Source organism: Camelus dromedarius, chromosome 4 (assembly GCF_036321535.1).
Source record: "Camelus dromedarius isolate mCamDro1 chromosome 4, mCamDro1.pat, whole genome shotgun sequence".
NCBI lineage: Eukaryota > Metazoa > Chordata > Mammalia > Artiodactyla > Camelidae > Camelus > Camelus dromedarius.
In genome coordinates, this window is record NC_087439.1 from 60315302 (window position 1) to 60329795 (window position 14494).

At 37.0% G+C, this 14494-nt stretch overlaps 1 protein-coding gene across 4 annotated transcripts in view; it reads left to right on the forward strand.

Moving 5' to 3' along the window:
• MFSD6 (major facilitator superfamily domain containing 6) overlaps positions 1-14494 on the forward strand; it is a 68612-nt gene that overhangs the window by 46377 nt on the left and 7741 nt on the right. For all 4 annotated transcript variants that reach the window (XM_064484987.1, XM_064484984.1, XM_064484986.1 and 1 more), the window contains exon 3: positions 1863-1960. In XM_064484987.1, coding sequence (XP_064341057.1) covers positions 1863-1960 — 98 coding nt within the window. The remainder of the gene's footprint in view (positions 1-1862; positions 1961-14494) is intronic.

The window sequence follows — 14494 nt, forward strand, 5'->3', positions numbered from 1 at the left end:
GCATAATGCCTGGGTTCCAATCCTAGAGAGCCTTAATTGAGAGTACCGTGGGCCTGAACATCTGTAGTTTTTAACAGCTACCCGAGTAAATCTGATACGTGGCCAGAATTAGTAAGAACTAATGAGCTAGGCCAGAGGTGGGCAAGCTATGACCCCCGGGGTCGGATCTGGATACTTTTCTGTACTTTTAAGTGGTTGAAAAAAGTCACAAGAGGAATACTATTTTGTGACACATGACAAAGCATATGAAATTTAAATTTCCGTGTTTATAATTCAGATTTTATTGGAACACAGCCGTCCATGTTCATTCATTTACGTATCGTCTGTGGTTGCTTTCATGCTACTACAGCAGAGTTGAGTGGTTGCAAGAGACCTGCAAGCCCAAACTGTTCACTGTATGGCCCTAGAAAATGTTTGCTGCCCCTGCGTTAGGCTAAGTTGACGTCATCAGCAGAGCTGGTTTAGAATTTAGAAGGAAACATATTTGTGTGACTCGTGTGTTTGTATAGTGTATTTTGCATTTTAACTTCCTGTGGGCTTTTTGTTGTTGTTTCCTAGCAGAGGTACCCTGGTTGATGGATTTATAGCAGGTTTGTTCAGCAGACTTTTTTATCAAACAGGACTGAAAAGGAAAAAAATAAAAAAACATAATGTCCACAGATGTCCACAGAATATGATAATCTAGACCTTTTCATTACTGAAGTTCTCCTAAATCCCTTCTAATATCCATTTCTTATCCCATCCCTACCCTTCAACGCTTTTTTTTTTTTTTTTTTTGGTATTTCCCTGTCTTCTGTTTCGTATTTGCAGTTAATACCAGCTGGATGCCTCAGAACATTTCCTTTCCTCGATCCAAAGTTAGAAAAAGAGAACACCATTTATAGGAATGATTTTAATATAAAAATACAGTTGAGCAAGATTAGGAAAATACCACTGATTGTCAGATTGGTTTATTTCTTTTACCTTCTAGTTTTCCTCCACCTGGATTTAGAAAACAACAAAAGCATTAAGGTTGGGAAAATTAACAGAAAACGGAAAACAACCAAGAAGAAGCAGTCCCTACCATTGGGTTATGTTTTGTAAAGAGAAGCAGCCACTGTTTGCTTCCAAACCACCTGTCCGGTTCAGAATGAGAGAGCTCGTAACCTTATGCTTGGACTCACCATTTTAGGCCTTTATTTATTTTGTTTTTATTCCTAATTTTGGAGGTGGTGATTGTGAGGGGGAAAGCTAGAGGCTGATATGTATTTATCAGTTTTGTAAGCATGTGATAGATCTCATGGATTGTTTTTCCTAAGTAATGAACTTGAATCAATTGAATTGATAGGAAGAAGTATTTGATTTCCAAATAGTTTATTATTTATCCCTGGATGATAGTTTTCAATGACCTTGAGAGTGTCTTTGTGAAACTGCTTGGTATCTTGGGTATTGCAAGTGAGGCCACATATTCACCTGTTCTCTTTTTTTCCTGCCCTTCCCCCTTCATGGTGAAGTGGCTACAATCCCAGGGATATTTACCCTGTAGCCACCTGGAAGGAAGCCAGCAGTGTCATTAGAGATGGCAGTATGCCCAGACTATCTTAAAAAAGCATCATCTCTGCTACTAATTAAGTTTCAGGAAGGGTGATGTTCACTTTTATATTAACAAGCATTTTGAAAAGACTGAGGGCAGATATGTTGGAGGCAATCTTCTTATTCCTCAGAGTTCATGGTTAAATTTAATTGTCCGTTAGCTTCCCCACTCCTGAGTTTGGAACACTGTCTGCTGGATGATGGATGTTTTGGGCAGGGGAAAATGTAGGTGATGTTTGTGTGTTTTATCTCTACTGGAGCCTCAACTTATATTCCTTGGTTCTTTTTAGGGTTCTGTACATTGGCCTGGCCTGCAATACGGCTCGCTATATTTATATTTCCTACCTGGAAAATGCCTGGACTGTTCTCCCCATGGAAGTTCTTCAAGGTAGGTTAAGAGCTGGAATTAGAATTATTTTTCTACTTGACTAGGTTATGACTACAGGAAAGTTCAGTAGCCTTGAGCACCTGACTCTGCGAAGGAAGGGCAGACTTACATTTTATATGATTTTGAAGTGATTGTTAAGGAAGAGGTGACGGACGACAGGGCAGCTGACTCAGTTATTCTGAGTGTTCTGTGTTTGTTGAGCCAACAAAGCTCAATTTGTCCCACACCCTTGTGATTAAACAAAGAAAGAGGAACTCTGCAATAAGCTTATGTACAGTTGTTAGGCAAACACATACAAAGGTGGTTTTAAATACACAAAGATATATTTGTTAAAGATTTTGGTGTTTTTGTTTTTGTATGTTAACCTGCAAAAAAAAGCTATAATAATTATTTTATTTCTTCAGTTACTTTGATCACATCTAGTGATTTATAACTAAAGCTTTATATTCAGACTGTTGTTTTCCCATGAACCTTTAAAATCTTTGCTCAGATATATTGACCTGAATTCTCTTTGTTTCACTCGACTGTTTCCCTTCAACATATAACTTAAAAAAAAAATCCCTAGGAGGCTCTTTCCATGTGGCTTAAGGAAATGAAGACGTGGATTTCTGTTCATGTCAGTGCATATAATATCCTAAGAAGCTCTGTTAGCAGCTTGGTTAAAACATTTGGTGATTGGCATTATGATTAAAATTAAGCTTCAGGACTCAAGCTTGGAGTAGACTCAGCTCCTAAATCATTAATTGTACCAAATAGTCTGTGATTATATACAATTTCATTAGCTTTATAGGTTGCCATTATCATTTTCCCTAACCCTGAGGATGCAAATTCAGCACAATCAACATAATTAATTCTTTGTCATGGTATCTAAGATGAAAGACTCACAGTCATATATCTAAACAAAATGTACGAAATGCAAGCTCATTCATCAGATCCCATCATGGCAATGACAAAAAAATATCCTGTGCTAATTGAAAGGAGATATAATTTATATTCACATTATAATGATAAAATTCAAATATTTACACACTCTAAAGGTGATTTTTCGCAGATCTGATGCAATGGTGTAATTGATGAAAGGAGGCTTTGTTTATAAATACAGAGAAATGGAAATTTGGTCTTATAAGAAGAAATTACTGTTTATAATAATTAGAACTCTAGGATAGTTTTGGAGAGGGGCACATATCTCAGCATTGTGTCGTTTAAGAACAACAGAGCACAGACTGAACTGCAGGAAGGAACTGTGCAGTAACAAGTTATGTGCCACACAGCTCTTGGGGTGTCCCACCTCTAATTCTTGCTCTGTTCTGTGGGGTGGGATCCTCACCTGACTTAACTGCTTCTATTACAGGAATGACACAGCCTGCAGACTCTTACTTTAAAAAAGACTGGTATACCTATTGTAATAATATATGCATATACCTTTTTTCTCCTTTTTAATTTAATATGAATTAGATGAAAAAGGATGGTTTGCATTAGTGATTTAAGAAAGTAGAACAAAAAAGAGAAGCTTTGTAAAAAAAAAAAACGTTGCGAATTGAAAAACTCTTTTTGCCTGTTAATTTATCACATATTAAATAGCTACCAGGAGTCAGGCAGCATGCTGGGTGCTGGGAATGTAATAAAAAAAAAACCCAACAGTATATACTAGGCATGAAGATCTCACCGTCTGTTCTGGGAGCCAGATATATAAACACATAATTGCTACATGGCATGTTAGATGGAATCAGAAAAATGTGCCAGGTAACCGGGAAGGGGCTCTCTGGAGGGGATGGTGAGCTCCGTGAAGCAGAGAGTGGGAGGATGAAGATATCACTGAAAGATTCCCCAGGGAAATCTTAGAGGAGCTGGATTTTGAAGGGTGAAGAGGAGTCTACTAGGTGTCCTGGGCCTTCTGGCGCGGAGGACCGCTGCGGGCAGAGCAGGGAAGTGGGGAGCGGAGTGGGAGGCTGTGCCTGGCGCACGATGCGTTGCCATCCCAGGCTGCTGACCCAGGACATATTTTATAAGACATACTTATGTTCATTCAGGGCAGTTACTCTGCTTCCCGTGGCAGGCTGCAGTCTGTACGTCTGTGTTTCACTTTATGTCCCCGGTGCTGGTAGAAATCTGAAGCCAGTGAAAAGGGAGAATCTGTAAATAGTCTCCACATCTAACCGAGGGCCCTGTGACCAGTCCCAGAGAACTCTTTGTGTCTCAGACTGCAGGGGACGGCTCTGTCCCTGGCAGAAGAGAATGCCGAGTATTTGGGCCATAGAACAAAATGTCCCTTGCCTTTGTTTGACCTGTGCCCAGCCCTCGGAAAACAGTGGACCATCCATGGGGAATACATCCTGTGTCATAGGAACACACTCTGACTGAACAGTTTGTTTTTGCAGTCTGGGTTCTTCCATGTCTAAAAGGCTTGTCCAAATGACTTTGAAGCCCTTGTGCTGAAGGCGGCTCTACTTAGGATTCAGTAGGACAAGGGATGATGACAAAACACGGGATGATTTAATTACAGGACAGGCCTACTGTCATGATGGAGGCCCCTCAGTTCCTTGACTGGAACAGCTGCCTGCCGATTACTGAAGACTCAGTCTTGGAGGGGAGGGCCCGGGGTGGGATGTGGGCTCTCATCATTGGTGGTCGTGCCACTCAGCAGTCAGTATTTCCATTCTTTGATACCCAACCAGCGCCCCCCACAATACAAGAGGGTCTTCTTAAAAAATAAAGGTGAGGTCTAGCTCTTCATCCTGTCATCCCCCAAACTCCATGAGGACTAGGACCACCTAGGGGAGAACTGACAGGAAGGAGATGAGGGATGTACTTTATCCCCTATCTCTGGCCACCCATCTCTTCCTTGGGTTGCCCATAACTGTTGGAGGCGGATTCCCTGTTATCCTTCGTTCCTCAAGCTCTTGATCAAGATCTCAGCATTTGTCTCTTCAGGCCATGCTGGTAATAATTAGCAGATGGGATGGGGATGGAGCAGATTTCCTCCTTTCTGGGCCCCTGGGGAGGAGACTATGTGGGTGTCTATTTTGGGGTCAAGGTAAGCCTGTTGGATGCTGTTGGAGATTGTGAGGGTGTTTCTTCCCCATGGCTTTCCTCACATTTAGTAGCCAGTATTCTCTTTTGCCTTTTAGCAGTTCACCTATCATTTGCAGCAAGCTCGTTACTCAGTAGGTGACTGGTGCCATAGACAAAGAAGCAGAAGATGTATTTCCTGTTCATAAAGAGCCTGTAATTTATTTTAAAAAGAGACAGTGGATCTAAGTGCCTAAAAAGCATTGCTTGGTGCAGTGAAGGGGGTTTATATTTATTTTATTTATTTTTCAAGGTCTCATTTTAAAAACCTATAGTTATTTTCTCCTTTTCTTCTGCATAAGAAGCATTTAAACATATTCTTGATTGTGATCGGGAGTATACAATTCTGATAAAAATCAAGCTAAAATTTGTTATGCTCCTTCTTATGTGGGTGTTGCTTGTGAATCCTTGCAAGACTTTGAGATGAATATGATCCAGATTTTTCTTGCTATTAAAAACCATTTAAGGAGAGTAAAGCCAGCCCAGGGCTGCTGTAACTGAAGAGGTCCTTTTGTGGAACTTGAATTAATGGCCCAAGCACTGAAGGATGAAAATGAGGTCTGTGTCAGGTCCTTATCTGCAGGATGGATGCTCAATCAGTGGGATCCCAGTTAAAATTTAAGTTTTCTTTTCTTTCTTTTTTTTTTAAATTGAAGTATAGTCAGTTACAATGTGTCAGTTTCTGGTGTATAGCATGATAGTTTTCTAATGTCACCGGTAGGAAGACTTGAAGTGACATTCATGAGGCTTTATTCTCTAATTCAGTATGCCTGTTCAGCTGGTTGAGAGCCAGGTTTTCCTTCCTCTCATGTTCTGGAAGAGCATGGAGAAATTATGAAAGGATTACTGTGCATCCCTTATCTGACAGTGCAAATTTTAAACGTGATTCCAATCTGTTATCATCCATGCTGGAATTATTCTATCTGAACACCAGTAGCTTGCCATGTGAATAGAAAGAGACAGATGCTCAAAGTTTAGTATTTCAGTGGATAAACTGGCATATGGAAGTCATTGATGTTACTGTTAAAATTAATTTTTCATCAGAATAGTCTTATAAATTATAATAGAACAGTTTTATTCTTTATCATGCCCATGCTTTACAGTTACTAAAAGTTCTTATATAACCTGTCTTCAAAGCAGATGTTATTTTGTCCCTTCAGAATTCATTGTAAATGTCTTACGCTCCAAGAGTCCTTTTCTGGCAATTGCATCTGATACTTGGTTCTTCTTTTTCTGAATTGTTCTCAAACTTACGGACTATGTTACATGTTGTTACCTAACTTTTTTTTTTTTTTTTTTGCAAATACCAGTTTTATTTCCTGATTTAGTTTTAACCCTTAAGTGCAAAGGCCATGCCTTATACTTTCTGAATTCTCCAAAGAGACATGCACATAGGAAGATATTCTATAACTGCTTGTCATTTGATTGATTCCATAGTCCCCTGCAAAATGTACTATAGTTGATATTTTCTAATTTTTAAAGCTCTTGAATCATATAGGAAATTCTATCTCAGAAACTTATAAATATGTGAAGGAAAGTTGAAAACTAAGTTTAAAAGTTGAATCTTTAATATGATAGCTTTTTTCCTAGAATACCATCCTGCCATCCATTGCACATCTGTAAAAACTTCTGTGTATTTTAATCATTTACTTACTTGTACTTCCACCTCATGCTGTACATTATTTGAGACAGCTTAGCAAAATATGCAGTCATCTGGAAACCATCAAGTCCTCAGGCTTCAATTAGACTATCTTGTATTCCAGCTCCCCCTATCTATAAGCTCTGTATCTCTGGACAAGCAGCTTATTCACTTATTCCCTGAATGACTGTACAAAGCAGAGGTGCTAGTCTTCCTATCTCTTGCCCACTGGACTTTATATGAGCAAGAAAAGAAAACATCTGGATGAAACAAATGGATGAAACCACAAAGATTCCAGTGTTTTGCTGTTACAACAGTACCATTACCTTAACCAATACTGATTCCTTCTTTTGTTTATTGCCTGCCGAGTAGAGGGTTTTTTTGTTTGTTTTCAGAAGCTTTCAGCTTTTTCTTAATCTCCGCATCTGAGAGGTACACTGAACTAACTGAAATGTGTGCTTTGGAAATGTATGCAATGGAAAAGGTTTGTCACAATTGATTCAGTGTGCCAGTGCTAAAGGGATATGTGTGTTTTGTTCAGTAAGTGCAAGTCAGTGGCAGAGCAATAAAAACAAAACAAAACAACCCTAGTTCCCCAATACTTTGTCAGTTCTCACCCCTCCCAGCCGTTATGTGATTTCCACCAGCCAAGCAGCATTTTACAGAGAGCAGCTGCCTGCTTGGGAAGAAAGGATTTCCTTCTTGTTCATACAAGCCAATTGCAATAGTGCATTCTTGTGGGCCAAGACTGAACAATCTTGAAATTCATGTTGCAGAATCAGGTACAAATTGTTGGATATTATTTGGGGCATATGAAAAACTCAATAATATGTATGATGTGTGCTCTTTTGGGAGGCAGGAGAAGAAGGTAGTAAGAATGTACTTTGTTTTTTTAATTGATAGATTCTTGGGCATGTTTGGTATTATCAAAAAAACCTGTCAAAGTAGATGGTTATATTTACTGAGAATACTTTGAATAGCCATTATGAGGATGGACAGTATTTAAGCACTGAAGTTCTGAACTTAGACACCTGGTTCAAGTCCTGTTCCACCTCCCTGTTGTCTGTGTCACTTTGGACAAGGCACTTTGATCTCTCTGTGACTTAGTTTCCTTTTTGGAAAATGAAGAGAAAACAATAGTACCAATCACTGGGAAGAATAAATGAGATAATCTGTGTAAAACACTTAGTAGCACAATCCCTGGTAAGGTAAGCTGCTGCAATAATTTTATTAATGAGGCACATTTAATGTTAATCATAACTATTTCTGGTGGTTCTAGGCTGTTCAAATGTTGAGTATTCCCACACAGTTAAGGTCTTGGCAGTAGGTGGTGTGAAAATATCTCTGAGTTTCTCTTAGGCCTTGAAGGTAATCCTGAGAGAGCCCTGTAAGGTAAGGAAGGACTGAGAAGCTAACTTTCCAGGACACACGTGGAGTCATTTGTTGTCATTTAACGTATGGTGTTGAGCCACCACTCATACTTACTAAGCACCTATTGTGTGAGTTGGTGTGGAATTGCCACTCACAGATACCAGTTTTGGGACAGGTAGACAAGGAAGAGTTAGTTCATACTGCAAGGAGAGCCAGCTGGTGTGCCTTTGTTACTGTTATCAGTCAGGGAGGGAACATCTTTTTCATTCTCACGTTTTGATCCACCACCTTAGTTATCTCATACTAAAAGGTTTAGAGATGGGTAGCACTAGGGTAAACACAGTTACCCACACCACTGGGCACATTGGCTTGTTTATTTCATCATCTGGAGAATAACCATCTACTCCTTTTTCACAGTTCTCTAAAAAAAAGAAAGAATGTAGAAACATTTTCTTTTTTCTGCTTATATCTTTTGCCCTCTAAATTTTACAGGAAGGTTGTCTTATACTAAAACACAATTTTACATATAAGGAAAATGGTGGGGAGAGGGCTTTAGATTTCTAGATTGCTTTATTATTTTAAAATTAGAGGACCAGAACACAATTGCAGTAGAAATATTGGCAAGAGTTTCAGATTATTAATATGATTACTAGAAAGTTGCATATTTAAGTTTAAGAACAAAAAACACAACCCCACAATTGTCTTTTGTATACAAGGTACCGTTATCAACCCAATCCCCTTTTGTGGATTGTTTAGTTTTGTTAGTTTCTTTTCTAGGAAGTAGAGTGGATTCTTCAACCTACATAATATTTTGAAATAAGGTATTTCAGAGAAACCAATTCTAATTCTGCAACTGCCCTGGGAAATGCTGGAGCGTACAGGCAGAGTGGCTTTCATTCTTGTGCTTTTAGTACCAGAGAAAACCTTTTTACTGAATGCTTTACTATTTTTTCCTTCAGTTAATTCCCTTAGTTGCTTTAAAGAATGTAGTTCCCAATTATTTAATCAGTCTCAAAAAGCAATAAGAAAACTCTAGAATTCTAACTGTAGAGAATCCTTTATAATTGCCACTTAATACCAGCCAACAAATTCTAACAGTAGTTTAAAAGCATCCTAATTTAAGTCATCCTACTGGAAAATGCTTTAATTATCTTAGAAGACTCAAAGTTTTAGAAAACCATTAGAATTTGGGGGAAAAAAACCCTATTATTGGAAGATTTTGTGTGTGTTCAGGACTTCACACTTAACAGAATAACTGTTAGAATTATATTTGATCTAGAATTATAGCAAAAATATATTTGTTACTGTTTTGTTTACACACCTACACCCATCTTTGTCTACTTGTACATCCTGTAATTGATTGCTCAAACATGGCCGTAACAATAGATTTGGCATCACCATTAAAGTTAATTTACAACCATTTGATGTGGTTTCAGGTCTTTGATGATTCATCTTTAAGGAATGATTTCTAGGGGGAGGGCTTATCTCAGTAGAGCTCATGCTTAGCATGTACGAGGTCCTGGGTTCAATCCCCAGTACCTCCATTAAAAAAAAAAAAAAATGATTTCCAAGATCTATGCTGGATGTTACTATTGAATCTAATTAATTTTGAGTAAGTTCATTTTATTTCTTGGAATATTTTTGAGTTTTTTCCTTAATGATAATGAAAAAAAATGAGTATCTGAAAATAAATGGAGTTAGCATCTTTAATAATATATTCTTTAAAAATAATATCTTAATTGTGTATTACTGTATCAACATTTACAATCAAAACTCTAGCCAGGCATTGTTCAATTCTGAGAAAACTGGCATTATCTAAGGTACTGCAGTTGTCTGGCCAGATAAAGCAAGTACTTCATTTGGATTCTGTGAAAATTCAGTGTGCATCCTGCCTCTAATCATCTAGTCCATCTTCTAGTCAAAAAATAACCTACTTGAAATTATTACTGAAATGTACATAAGCCTAAGAAAAATTATTGTGATGTTTCTCAGTCAACTATAGGGCATATAATCTAATGTATCCAGGGAAAATAGAATTTATTCTTTTATGGATCTGCTTAAGTAAGATCATCCTGGTAATCTGACTGTATGCCAGACATTGTGAATTTTACCTTGTTAGGTGCTGGATATTTTTGTATTTGAGCTTTGTTCTGGGACACAACTAAATTACATGGAAATAGTATGATCCTTTTGAGTCCTGCTTTTAAAGATTACTTAGATGGGACCAGAGCAGTGTTTAGACCAGGGCTAACTCTTTCATAATACTAACACAAGACTGTTTTTTTCTTTTTTCATTTTCATGCATTTTTTTAATTGAAATACAGTCAATTATAATGTGTCAATGTGTGGTGTCCAGCACAATGTCCCAGTCATGCATATATATATATATATGCATATGTTCACTTTCATATTCTTTTTCATTAAAGATTATTACAAGATATTGAACATTGTTCCCTGTGCTGTACAGAAGAATCTTTCTTAAAATCTGTTTTTATATATAGTGGCTAACATTTGCAAATCTCAAACTCCCAAATTTATCCCTTCCCACCCCCTTCCCCCAGAAACCATTAGATTGTTCTCTATGTCTGTGAGTCTGTTTCTGTTTTGTAGATGAGTTCATAGTGTCCTTTTTTTTTTTAGATTCCACATATGCGTGATATCATATGGTATTTTTTCTTTCTTTTTCTGGCTTACTTCACTTAGAATGACGATCTCTAGGGCCATCTATGTTGCTGCAAGTGACATTATTTTATTCTTTTTATGGCTGAGTAGTATTCCATTGTATAAATATACCACAACTTCTTTATCTAGTCATCTGTCAGTGGTCATTTAGGTTGCTTCCATGTCTTGATTCATGCATCTTTATATACCTTTATCATACATGCAAGAACTCATACAGTATCTAGTATCCTATTGCATGTTTAGGATCATTTATAGACAGCATTATAGCAAAGAAATGCTCCTACAGTTGGCATTTTTCTCTCAAAATTGTTCTTGACATTTATCCATGTTGATACATATATCTCTAATTTATATTTTATCATCACTAAATTTTTTATTTTTTTATTTTTAAAAATTGTGATATAATTTTATGTTGTCCAGCTGAAATTAATATAATGTATGTCAATTATACTACAATAAAAATTTTTTAAATACAAAAAAATTGAGATATAACTGACATATAACATTGTATTTGTTTCAGGTGGACAACATAATGATTTGATATATGTACATATTGTGAAATGATCACCGCAATTAGTCCAGTTAACATTCATCACCACACAGAATTACAATTTGTTTTTCTTGTGATGAAAACTTTTAATATCTACTCTTTTAGCAACTTTCTTTTTTTTTTTTTTAACATTTTTTTGATTGAGAAATAGTCATTTTACAATGTTGTGTCAAATTCCAGTGTAGAGCACAATTTTCCAGTTATACATGAACATACATATATTCATTGTCACACTTTTTTTCACTGTGAGCTACCACAAGATCTTGTATATATTTCCCTGTGCTATACAGTATAATCTTGTTTATCTATTCTACATTTTGAAATCCAGTCTGTCCCTTCCCACCCTCTGCCCCCTTGGCAACTACAAGTTTGTATTCTATGTCTATGAGTCTGTTTCTGTTTTGTATTTATGTTTTTTTGTTTGTTTTTTTTTAGATTCTGCATATGAGCGATCTCATATGGTATTTTTCTTTCTCTTTCTGGCTACTTCACTTAGAATGACATTCTCCAGGTACATCCATGTTGCTGCAAATGGTGTTATGTTGTCGGTTTTTATGGCTGAATAGTATTCCATTGTATAAATATACCACAGCTGCTTTATCCAGTCATCTGTTGATGAATATTTAGGCTGTTTCCATGTCTTGGCTACTGTAAATAATGCTGCTATGAATATTAGGGTGCAGGTGTCATTTTGAAGTAGGGTTCCTTCTGGATATATGCCCAGGAGCAAGATTCCTGGGTCATATGGTAAGTATATTCCTAGTCTTTTGAGGAATCTCCATACTGTTTTCCACAGTGGCTGCACCAAACTGCATTCCCACCAGCAGTGAAGGAGGGTTCCCTTTTCTCCACTACCTCTCCAGCAGTTAACACAAGACTGTTTTAAGTATTCTGCCAATCACAGGAATCATGAGTTTTTCCAATTTGGGTGGTGGAAACAGGTACAGTTCTCGGCCCTGTATGGGTCTGAGTAATGTTTTCTGTAATGCTTTTAGGTGGTTCTTTCCCTGGCTTTAGTTTCTGTAATGCTCTTGCTAATCAGTACTCTACGGAGTACTGAGGGAAACCACCTTCAGATCTCTGGAGTTTCTCTCGGTGATGCTCTCTCCTTTCTGGTATTCTGACCTGGAACTCCAGCTGCCTTCGTCTTCCCAGACCATCAGCCCTGTCTCAGCTCAGTAACTCCTGTCTGTGCCCTGCAGCATTCAGACTCTAACCAGGCAGTAAACTGGGGCTCCTCGTTTGTTTCCCATCTCAGAGATCTCTGTCCTTGTCCCTTATGTCCACTGTCTTGGGAACTGTTGTTTCATATATTTTGTCCAGTTTTTGGTTGTTTCAGGAAGAATGGTAAATCCAGTCCCTGTTACTCCATTTTGGCTAGAACAGACTAATGTCAGATTAAATCTTAAATGATATTAATCTCTCAGTTTAATTTTCCAAAACGTAAGTTGAGTTTCTGATGATATCATTTCCAAATGGGATTATTTTTCATGGAGCAAGTCCATGACTTAATCAAGGCAGAAGTGGATGATTTCTGAATCCTTTCTAGCTAGCTATAAAACCTGCTGTGACAATATCTTCTTATCACATTTAAAGCAGGGCTCTAGTAAAGATTTAAATTCACAACGCACAGTTGCTGTGCATTAAAATAATGACCAATTTTTTTTCACCTGTTATCTTTATCCCCTCCTTCCCTCCCAACAAATGGTGAAGATATAATGAAACTGGTACTGAGGCATTGTAAATGGTCTCTATACTCTTGGAAAACAAATTGAAACTATATATTAAAGGCATAGAAGTTATATCCTTTGAGTCATTAACCCCACTTGTGCAATTATATAACCAATGGAAGTAATTGAAAAGCTGTATCTCTAAAAATGTTAGTTTTAATTATAATGGAAAAAATTGAGAACAATTTTCAAAAATTAAAATATAGTTGATTTACCATGTACAGCAAAGTGATTCAGTTATTTTTTCAGATTATATTCCACTATAGGTTATTATAAGATAATGAATACAATTTCCTGTGCTATACAGTAAATCCTTGTTGCTTATCTATTTTATGTATAGTAGTTTGTACCTGTTAGTCCCATACTCCTAATTTATCCCTCTCACCTTCCTTCCTTGTCCCCTTTGGTAACCATGTTTGTTTTCTATGTCTGTGAATCTGTTTATGTTTCATATATAGATTTGTATTGTTTTTTAGATTCCACATATAAGTGATATATAGTATTTGTCTTTTTCTGTCTAGCCATGTGGCTGAAAATGGTAATATTTCATTCTTTTTTATGCCTGAGTAATATTCCATTTTGTATGTGTTTAAGATATAGGTATACACACATATACACCACATCTTCTTTATCCATTTATCTGCTGATGGACGTTCAGGTTGCGTCCACATGTTGGCTATTGTAAATAGTGCTGCTGTGAACATTGGGGTGCATGTATCTTTTCAAATTAAGAGTTTTCATCTTTTCCAGATATATACCCAGCAGTGGGATTGCTGGATTATATGGTAGCTCTATTTTTAGTTTTTTAACGAACCTCCATACTATTTCCCATGGTAGCTACACCAATAATTTCCACCAATAGTGTAGGAGGATTCCATTTTCTCCATACCCTCTCCAGCATTTATTATTTATAGAGTTTCTGATGATGGCCATTCTGACCAATGTGAGTTGATGCCTCACTGTGATTTTGATTTGCATTTCTCTAATAATTAATGATGTTGACTGTCTTTACATGTGCCTGTTGGCCATCTGTATGTCTTCTTTGGAAAGATGTCTGTTTAGGTCTTTTGCCCATTTTATGATTGGGTTGGTTTTTTTTGTTTTGTTTTGTTTTGTTTTTTTGATAGAGTTATATGAGCTGTTTGTATATTTTGGATATTAACTCCTTGTTGGTTGCATCATTTGCAAATATTTTCTTCCCATTCCATAGGTTATCTTTATGTTCTGTTGATAGTTTCCTTTGCTGTGCAAAAGCTTTTAAATTTGATTAGGTCCCATTTGTTTTTCTTTTCTTTCTTTTTTTTCTTTTAACCTTGGGAGACTTATCTAAGAAAATATTGCTACAGTTTATGTCAGAGAATGTTTTGCCCGTGTTCTCTTTTAGGAATTTTATAGTGTCATGTCTTATATTTAGATTTTGAGTTTACTTTTGTATATGGTGTTTGGGAGTGTTGTAATTTCATTGATTGACATATGGCTGTCCAGCTTTCCCA